A 10,725-nucleotide genomic window follows, 5' to 3' on the forward strand; every position below is an offset into this window, starting at 1 on the left:
ATAAATGAACAAAAATATTATTTCAATTTTTGAAAATCACTTGAGTTACTTAAAAGAAAAAAATAATTCTATATTGAAAGAAAATATTTCTTAAATTAAATTGAGAAAGTACAAATCTTAAACTAAAAAAGAGAAATTAAATAGTGTTTGTTAAGGAAAGGGCGACACATAAAGTCTGACCTACATCGACAGTTGAGCCAAGGTGACGCATAAACTACAACCTACAGCGACGGTTAGGCATAAGCCGACACATAAAATTATCTGTCGGTTAAACAGAAGACCATTGTTTTAAGTGTCGGCTTTTTTAAAGGCGACGCATATTGTACACTTTAAGCGTCATCAGAAAACACCCGACGCTAAAGGTATATCACAACGTTAATATGCGTTGGTGTCAAACATTAAACCGACGCATTAGTCCTATTTTTGCGACAGTGAAAGAACTGACGTAGTAGATGCGACTCTAAAAATCATTGGGCAAGAACATTATACACCTCACGCTCAATAAATATTCCTATTTTGAATTTTTATCATACAATATTGCATGGCTCATCAAGAAGTACTTTACATGACAATCTTTATGGTAACTTTTTCAAGTTAAAATATAGTAGGCTTCCAAAACCAGCGTCTGCTACCCATGTTTGTTGTTCCCTCAATATTTTCTAATTTTTACTATTTCATCTTTCTGTACGAGTACAAAAATCATCATAATATAATCCAAAAAAATATATATTGTAAGAATATGTGTGACAATCATTTACTTTGTTATGATAAATGAAGAGTGTATTTGTGAGTGATGATTTTTTTGACCGCTAATAATCAAATTTCTTCTAATTGGCAATTAAGTATACACATTCTTGATCATCATGTATTTTTTCTTCATTCTTTCTCCAATCTTTGATTGATTGATTCTTTTTTTTTTTTTTATGTTTTTCATCTACATCTAATTAATGAAAATGACAAGTTGGTAAATGCAATTTGGATGTGTGTTGTTGAAATGTATGTCTATAGTGAGTAAGGATAAACTAGTAATTTGTGCTTACATAATTACCGTCTTAGATAATTTTTTTTTTTACCTTCATCTCTATATCTCGATCTTCCGGACTCTTCTTTACTTTAGTCATGTCTTCATCAGTTTGCTAATATGAAGAAGTTATATAAATGCATATAATTTACATAAATTATCAAAAAAAATATACCAGAAATGTTACTAAATATGATTTATCTAAATAAGCCTAAGTTCTGTGGAGACCATAATTGTTTGGAGTATTGGAGTCCTGCATCCCGCCCCTCCATTTGCAATCTAACGGCCCTAAGTCTTTCATATGTTGATGTGTAATACATTTGCACGTACAGAACTTTTATAACTGTTAGCTAGGATAGTAGCGCTAATTCCGTACAATGGTTTCTTGATAATTACAAGTCTATCACAATGATATCTACAAATTGTTCGCAGTTGCTCGAAGTGATGGTTCTTCTAACTTTCAACTTGTTTCTCACCTGTTATCTTCTGGACTTACATGTTCCGACTATTTGCAAATGATTAATAGAAAAGAACAGCTAGATTAGTGGATGATTGTTTTGTTTAATTAGTCTTGGAGACAATACTTGAATGTATTCCTCTGTTCTGCACTTTTTTTTGTCACATCCTCTGTTCAGCACTTGATTTAACGTATAAGGTAGTTATTTTCATTTTTTTTAAACAAAAAAACTTATCTACTTGTCTTTAAAATCAACTGTTCATTTTATTTTGATCCAATAGTGTTAGATGTGGTCTCCAAAGACTTCAAACTATGTGGTCTGCAAGGAGCCCAACTCATATGTTGCTTATGTAATATAATCTCTTGAATTATACCTTCTTGTAAAATTTATTTATTTCAGGGAAATTTTAACTCAAATAAAATTTATTGAGTATTGTTTTGTAAATAATAATTTTAAAAATCAATAAACTTTACTGAGTACTGTTATTTCGTAAATATTCAAATTTCTAATTTTAATTATTAAAATTAGAAATACAATGGATAGAATTCCAGAGACATTGCTTACTATCATCACTGTTCTCATTGTTTCGGAGCCAACCAGAAAATGAGTCTTGAATTGCTATTTTATGTTCATGTCAGAAGGCCAACTCTTGTAACAAAAAATACACGCACTTTAGTTGGAATTTTAACGTAAATCAGGTGATCACCCTTGTGGTATGGGATAAACTCCAGCTAAGCTTTCTCATACTTTGACTCCCGCAAGTTATATCTTGCTATAATGGTGCAGACACGAGGGATCCGTATCAATGAATATATCCAGCTAGCCGATTTTTCTGTTTTGTCGAAAACATGCACGGCTGTTTTGAGTAACTTCTAATGTACTGGTGTGTACGTTTTATATATCTTCGAATATCACTAAACTCCGGAACAAGATTAGGGAGATCAGAATGAGCCCAATAACAATTTTTAATATAAAACTGTAGAAATTCTATAATAAAATTCTGATTCATCCCTGATCCAAGTTTGTATATGATTCAAGCTCCACCAATTAGCTCGGATAATAACAGCAAATAACGCTCCTGTTTGTTTCCCAGAAGTAGAGCTGGTTCTGGACTTCTGTTTTTCTTGACCCGTACACAAAAAGGTAGATGCACTTTTAAGAAGTTGAGAATGATAGTTTTTGTCTCACAGTTTCTACTTTTTTTCCAAACACTTTATTAACTTATTTACTTATCACTTCTACTCCACTTCTTTACTTTAAGTAAAAATCATTTTTTTTAAGTTTACCTAAACGGCTCGAATAACTGTCATCACTAAAAAAACAGGACAAAACCGACAGCCAAAAACGGTCGGTTAAGAAGGCAAACGGTCGGTTTTACCACTAAAACCGACCGGAAAGGTTGGTCGGTTGTAACCTGGTCGGTTATGAAGAATTGGTCGGGTTTAAGGACAAAAACCGACCGGCAATTCAGTCGGTTTTGCAGATTGAAGAAAGTCGCTGCTCTGGGTCCTACATTACCATCTGGAGCCACGTGGACGCCACTGCCAAGTGTAACATTATAACTGACCGAGTGCGGTCGGTTTAAATGTTTGACCAAAATATGGTCAAATTTTCTGAGGACATTATAACCGACCGGCCGTGGTCGGTTATAAATTTTGACCAAAAAAGTCAAATTTCTTGAGGGCATTAAAACCGACCCGTGGTGGTCGGTTATAATAGTTTGACCAAAAAAAGTCAAATAGAAAGCATGACCTTATAACCTATCAGACGCGGTCGGTTACACATAACCGACCGATCCCTGTGGTCGGTTAATGACCAGAACGGTTGCGGGGCTTAAAACCGACCGGATATAACTGACCAGTTTGACCACGTATCACCGACCGCGTATGTAGCAATCGGTCGGTTTTTTGGCTTTTTTGAATGGTAAAGGTGGTGGGTTATGTGTATTGCGGTCGGTTTTGTCAGTTAATTAAATGGTAAAACCGACCGTGCCGCCGGCGGTCGGTTAAAATATGTCGGGTCTTGCCAGCAAAGCAAAACAACGTCGTGTTGTTGTATAACCGACCGAATATCGCCGGTCGGTTTTAAGTCGAATTTTTTCTAGGCGATCGGTTTTAGGCGGTCGGTTTTGTCTTTTTTTTTTAGTGCATACGGATCAAGATTCAACTCCGTAGACAGACGCTTTATAAAATTCCAAATTCCCGATAAAATTAATACATATCCAATTCATCAACCCGGACAAGGTATTTGCATTTTCAACTAGGCAGTTGAGCCAACAAACGATGAAGCAGTGTGCTTGCACTTTCAGTCGGGTAGTTGAGTCCATGTACAAATTTGCAATATATTTGGGCACTATTTTTGCGATAGAATTTTGATACAATTTATAAAATTCTAAATTTATGTGTATCAGACCCAACAATTCTAATATAATTCTATATAGGAATGTTAGCAAATTAATACTCCCGTGGTTCTTTATACTTTTCCTCTTTCATATGTCAGGAGTCAGGACTGTTCATGACATGAGACAAATTACTTATTTATGTCCAATCTATAAAATTAAATATAGTCATGAGTAATCTTGTTGCATTCGTATTTACGAGTACTTTAATACGGTGCAATTTTTATATTTAATACTAATATAAAATTAAAAATATTAATGATAAAAAATGTGTGTTGACAAACTTGATATAGGCAAACAAGAAAAATATTTAGGGATGGAAGAAGTATGTATTAGTTATATATTTGTACTTACAAAAGTGTCTGAATGTGAGATAGTTGTTGGTGAGGCGATCAAATTTGAAATCCCACGTTACTATGCACTTAGCTAAAAAAAACAAGGTTTATATGATTAAAAATGAAAAATAAAATGAATAGATTAATATTCGTGAAATCATAATATTGAAACTAAATTAATATTTTATTTTTTATGTTCTATTGACTTCTTAAATATTATTGAGCACATTTTTTTAGGCACTTCAAACATAAGAGAAATATATAATAAGCAGCGCTGTAATTTTTTTTTTTTTTTTTGACAATGCAGGTTTATACGCATTATAAATTAGTATCTGTTCTAATACTTTTCGGATGAGCCAGAGTCGAACCCAGGTCTCAGCAGCGCTGTAACTTCTTAAAACTAAAGAAAAGGCGAAAATTGAGAAAAAAAATCCCGAAAACAAGAAAAACTCAGCTCAAAACATATGAATTCTAACAACAAAACTTACCTAAGAAAAAAGCAAGCCAGAAATGAGTAGAGTTTCCATGAAAATCCAGAAAGTCACACAAAACAACAAATGTAAAAACACATGTTGCATGCATATTCACCAGGGACCCACTTGAAACAGGTGTCGATCTCTTCTTCTGCATGGCAACACATTCGTATAAACTTGTATTTCTATATTTCTGTTTTATCTTCAAGCAGCTCACTATATTTTCTAACTAAATTTGTGGGTTTTTTATGAACCGGGTTAATTTAGTGATGGCCGGGTTGAGGTTGAGTCTGGTGGTGATGGTTTTGATAGTGCCTTGGAGCTGTGCTTTTAGGGTGGGTCCTCGAGCCGGGTCAGTGAACCGGTTTGAATCGATGTTGAGGTCTCCTGTGGAGCTTGATGATGAGGAGGAGATGAGGAATGGGACCAATTGGGCGGTTCTTGTTGCCGGTTCAAATGGTTATGGGAATTATAGGCATCAGGTATGTTTGTCATTTCTGTTTCGAAATCCTGGTTCCGCCTCGGTATAAGCCGCCAATTGTAAATTTAGGACTTGCAAGTGAGTTGGGGATTTTTGGTTATTTAACTTTTAAGTGTTGTTTGGTGTATTTACTTCCCCGAGATTTTTATTGAATTTTGAGGTTGAGGAGGTATACTTACAATTGTTTATGTTTCGAAATTCTGGTTCCGTGTACTTACAGTTTTAATTTAGGACTTGCAAGTGATTTTGAGATTTTTGATTATTTAAGTGTTGTTTGGTATATTTACTTTCCCCATATTTTTTATTGAATTTTGAGGTTGAGGAGGTACTTGTGCCGTTTTTCGAAATTCTGGTTCCTTAGAAGTGTCTATTCAGGAATTGCAAAAGAGTTTGACATGTATCATAATTAAACTTGTATAAGTGATCTTTGGTGTATTTACTTTTCGGAGAGTTTTATTGCATTTTGAGGATGGGGAGATAATTAGGATATAATTTATTTGTTCTATATTTGTCAGTATTAATTAATTGTGATTAGTTGAATTTAATTCAATTGATATGTTGCGGATGATGAATACAGGCCGATGTATGTCATGCATATCAAATACTGAAAAGAGGTGGACTTAAAGAGGAGAACATAATTGTGTTTATGTTCGATGACATTGCTAATAGTGAATTGAATCCAAGGCGAGGTGTTATTATCAACAGTCCTCGAGGTGAGGATGTGTATGCTGGTGTTCCGAAGGTACTTATTTCCGACATATTTTATGCCGCATAGCCCACACGGACACCATTATCCTTTCCATGCCTCATGGCTATCAAATTGCATGATCAACTGATAGTGTTTTATTGTTTCATAGCAAATTAGCAATCATTATTCTGATATCTTTACGTAAGCAATTTATGGAATTGGAAGTACATTATAGAAATGTTGCACTAAGTAGAATTGCACCAATATCTTTATGCGGGCAACTTATTAAATTACTAGAGATATAATCCACCTATTGAGTGTTGCACGAATTGGTGTCTGCAAATGATACAATGAAATAATTTTACAGGATTATACAGGGGATCAAGTGACAGCAGCTAACCTGTATGCCGTTATACTAGGGGACAAAAATTCGGTCAAAGGTGGAAGCGGAAAGGTTGTAGATAGTGGACCTAATGATAGAATCTTCATTTATTACTCGGACCATGGAGGGCCTGGAGTACTCGGTGAGTACTGTTTGGTTGTTGGTAATCAAGATTCTTACTATTAGATTTTAGTTTCTTGGAGTTGAAGTTGCTTACTGAATTCCCGCTCTTTGTAGGGATGCCGGATATGGTTTATGTTTATGCCAATGATTTCATTAATGTGTTGAAGAAGAAGCATGCAGCTGGGACATACAAAGAGATGGTACATTAATTTTGTAGAACCATTCCACCAATTCTTGTATAAAAAATGACTGATTAAATTAAACATTGTGCGGAAGGTATAAAATAAGATACATTTTTGTCTGTGTAGGTTCTTTATGTAGAAGCATGTGAAAGTGGAAGCATCTTTGAAGGTTTAATGCCAAACAATTTGAGCATCTATGTCCAAACAGCCTCAGGTGTAGATGAAAATAGCTGGGGAACATATTGTCCTGGAATGGATCCGGCCCCACCCCCGGAGTTCATGACTTGCTTAGGAGATCTGTACAGTATTTCTTGGATGGAGGATAGGTACCTCTAATATATAACATCTTATAATATTGGTAATGAATATTTTAAGAGTTGGTTTCAGAAATTGGAGTCTGTTACACAATTTCACGCACGTTCAAGACATTTTATATTTCTGTTATGCTTAAAAACCTGATCTAAAAAATAGAACTTCAGGCTGCTAAATAGTATGCCTTTGATGGATAAACGGATAGAGAAGGAGGTGGTTGGAAGGATGGAGATGACTTGGCCCCATGGATGGGCGACTTGGTTGTAGGCCATTAAGTAGGAAGGCTTGATACTGGATGGATGACTTGGTTGATCATGTATGGATGATGACTTGGTTATAAGGAAGTTAGGAAGGCTTGGTCGATGTCAATTATAAGTGTACTTGTTACTAAAAACACTTTTATTAGTCTGTTCCCTTGCAACACCGGCACATATTGTTAATACTTAATCGGTTCAAATAGAAATTTTCCTAATGATCTAAAATTATACTTGGCTTGTTACTCTGTAACTCTTTCTTTGGGCTACTTAGTTACTGTTTAACGTTTAACTGCAGCGAGACACATAATTTGAAGAAAGAGACTATAGAACAGCAGTACAAGAAGGTAATTTGAAGCCACTTTTCAGTTTTGGTTTGTTTCCTACTTTCCTCAACCTGATATTATAGTACTTCTTTAGGTGAAGGACCGGACATCCAATTCGAACACCTACACTGCTGGATCTCATGTGATGGAGTATGGGACCAAGGAAATAAAGAAAGAAAAGGTGTACCTTTATCAAGGTTTTGATCCTGCCTCTAAAAATTTTCCAGCTAACAGAGCTCAAGCCAAAGGGCAAATGGGTACAATTGATCAAAGAGATGCGGATCTTCTTTTCTTGTGGCAAATGGTATGTGTTTTAGTTACTTTCAGTTTACCAGGCCCAACATGTTTGACAATTTAAATGATGATGAATGATGACAAGCTACAGTCTTCCCATTCATTCTTCTTTATTGAGTAGATTTAGACTATGCTTTTAACAAAATTTTTCAAAATTCAGTACAAACGATCCCCGGAAAATTCAATAAAGAAGACCGAAGTTTTCAAGCAGATTAGCGAAACTATGGCACAGAGGGCACACTTGGCTGATAGCATCAACATGATAGGGAAGGTTTTGTTTGATCCTGGGCAGTCAAACTCAATTCTCAACTCCAGAAGAGCTCCAGGATCACCGTTAGTGGATGACTGGAATTGCCTAAAATCGATGGTGAATTCCAACTTCCCTTTCTATTGTAATTTCTTCAGTTTCTTTTTATGCTTATATATTGTGTAAATTTACAAACTGTGCAGGTTCAATTGTTTGAGGCACATTGCGGGTCACTTACACAATATGGTATGAAACACATGCGAGCATTTGCTAACATTTGCAACGACCAAATCTCTCTCTCTGCAATGGAGGATGCTTGTACAGCTGTCTGTGGCCGGGAAAGCATAGCATGGATACCACGAATTTCCAAAGAGGGTGGCTATAGTTCATAAGTTTCCTTTGTCATGCAAATGACTCTTGCATAATATATATGCAGTAACATAAAATCTTAATTTATTATGCGAATGAGTTGTTTGTCGTTGCAGTTAACTGTTGTCTTGTTACTTGAATCCCCATCGAAAAATGGCTGGCAGTAGTGCCTAATGTTGCCTTATGACTTGCATATATGTATGTCAGTATAAAGGTTGAATTTATTATCGTAACTTGTGATGCAGATAAAATTGCTTGATCGATCATTGCAACCAACTGCATTGCAACAGACTACATGGCCAACGTTAATTGTGTTACTCTCCAAAAGATCAATTGGAAGGTAATAAGTTTATTGAGTAAAAAATAAGTTGCATGTGTTTCGCACGTTTAAGACTCACACTGAACAAGTGAGGTTGAAAACTCAAGAGGTTTGGTGTGCACATAAGATATGTGACACAAGAGTGTTTATGTTAATACCTTAAAAGCTCAAAGTAACTGAGCATATTAACAGGCTTGTTCATTATAGATGGCATAATCATGGGTGGTTTTGCTTGCGAGAAAAATGTTTTATGTACAATATTTCACAAAATGACATATATGTTAAGTTTTAATTACTCCCTCCGTCCCAATTCTTTTGGCTTGTTTGACTTTTAATGGTCAAATTGACCAAATTTTGACTGAAATTTACATGTATTAAATAATTGGAAAAGATTTTAAAAAATATATTACTAAAATCTACATTTGCTCTACTTCAAGATGTATGTTTCGGATTTTAAAAATCATGTAAGAATAATTAGTTATTACCGGTCAAAGTTTGGTCAATTTGACCACAAAAAGTCAAACAAGACAAAAGAAGTGGGACGGAGGGAGTAGAATGGACCGTCTTTATCACGTAAATACCATCAATTAAAACATCTCACCTCAGTTGTCATTTCATTTTATGCAAAATTTTGTACCTAATTTTGTGTACGTGGCACTATTTTCCGAAACCTCTTTAGGATGTATCGGATGTACTCTAGGATCGATCTGCTCGAATGGCAATAACCAAAATGGAATTCTGTGTCAAATAAAATCCTTCTAAACAAATTTTTCACATCATGGATGGATTTGACACTGCACCACCATGAATGTTAACAGACTCTTTTGCAGCATAATTGATGCTAGTTGAGCTAATGTTCCTCAAAGTCACACTCCTAATCCACTCGTCATCTCAGAGCCTAATAGTACTCCCTCTCCCTCCGTCCCTCTGATTTCTATACACTTTCTTTTTCGGGATGTCCCATTCAATTTTATACATTTCAAAACTTTCCCAAAATATTAAATTTTTATAATATAAAATTCTCACCCACCCACTACTTCCATCTACTTTTTCAAATCTATCAATAAAAGGATAGCCCAGTGGTGGGTTTATCCTCTGTTGACCCGGGGCACCCGGGTTCGACTCTGGCTCACCCCGAGAATTATTAGAACAGATACTAAGTTGTAAGGCATATAAGCCTGCATTGTCAAAAATATGCATAGGTCCCACCACTTTACCTACTTTTCTTTCTCTTTCTCATTACTTTACCTACTTTATACACTTTTCTTAGTCTCCGTGTCCATTCCAAACGTATACATCCCAGAGAGACAGGGAGTATTCCGTATCCCCTTTAAAGTGAAAAGGGGGAAAAACTCGTCATAAAAGTTCATGAGGGTTCTCATTTCTTAACTTGAAGTAAGCTGATGTATAAGGATACAGTTGACGACGAAGTATATTTAGTGCTAACACAAGCTCACACCACAAAATGCCCCTTTCTATAGGAACCGTAAAAGTCATTTCACAAGAAAAACAGAGTAATTTCTTGCACCTGAATTTCTGATGCCTGAACCATCCTACAATGTTGGCTTGCACACTACTAGACACCAATCTCCCAAAAACTGAAATCTCGTTACTTTCTCAAAGTTTCAAATATTTGTAGGGTCAGACATTAAAGCTAGAAGAAGTTCTATATTCATACTGTTCAAATTTTGTACTCCCTCCGTCCCATTTAATTCTATACACTTTCTTTTTTTGAATGTCCCACTCAATTCTATACATTTCAAAACTTTCCCAATTTTAGTAATATAAAAACCCCACCCACCCACTACTTTTCCAAATCTATCAATTATATATTGATGGGTCCCACTACTTTACCCACTTTTCATTCTCTTTCTTCCTACTTTCCATTACTTTATACACTTTTCTTAATCTCCGTGCCCAATCCATATGTATACAATTCCGAGGGACGGAGGGAGTATTAAATGAGGTTTCTGGAGTCGCACTATGGATACTACTTGGAGTTTACTTTGACAAATTATGAGAAAAAATAAGGTCTTTAGAGTCACTCAGCTCAGAATATAGTT

General features: G+C 35.4%; 1 protein-coding gene across 1 annotated transcript; it reads left to right on the forward strand.

Annotated features, from left to right (window-relative positions):
* Positions 1–4,877: 4,877 nt before the first annotated feature.
* LOC108206347 (legumain) lies at positions 4,878–8,576 on the forward strand. The gene is made up of 9 exons (XM_017376610.2): positions 4,878–5,167; positions 5,744–5,908; positions 6,222–6,378; positions 6,474–6,559; positions 6,668–6,867; positions 7,406–7,454; positions 7,528–7,737; positions 7,888–8,094; positions 8,178–8,576. The coding sequence occupies exons 1-9, from the start codon at positions 4,934–4,936 to the stop codon at positions 8,364–8,366; spliced, it is 1,497 nt and encodes a 498-aa protein (XP_017232099.1). The 5' UTR covers positions 4,878–4,933; the 3' UTR covers positions 8,367–8,576.
* The last annotated feature ends 2,149 nt before the right edge of the window (positions 8,577–10,725 follow it).

This window comes from Daucus carota, chromosome 2 (assembly GCF_001625215.2).
Source record: "Daucus carota subsp. sativus chromosome 2, DH1 v3.0, whole genome shotgun sequence".
Lineage (NCBI taxonomy): Eukaryota > Viridiplantae > Streptophyta > Magnoliopsida > Apiales > Apiaceae > Daucus > Daucus carota.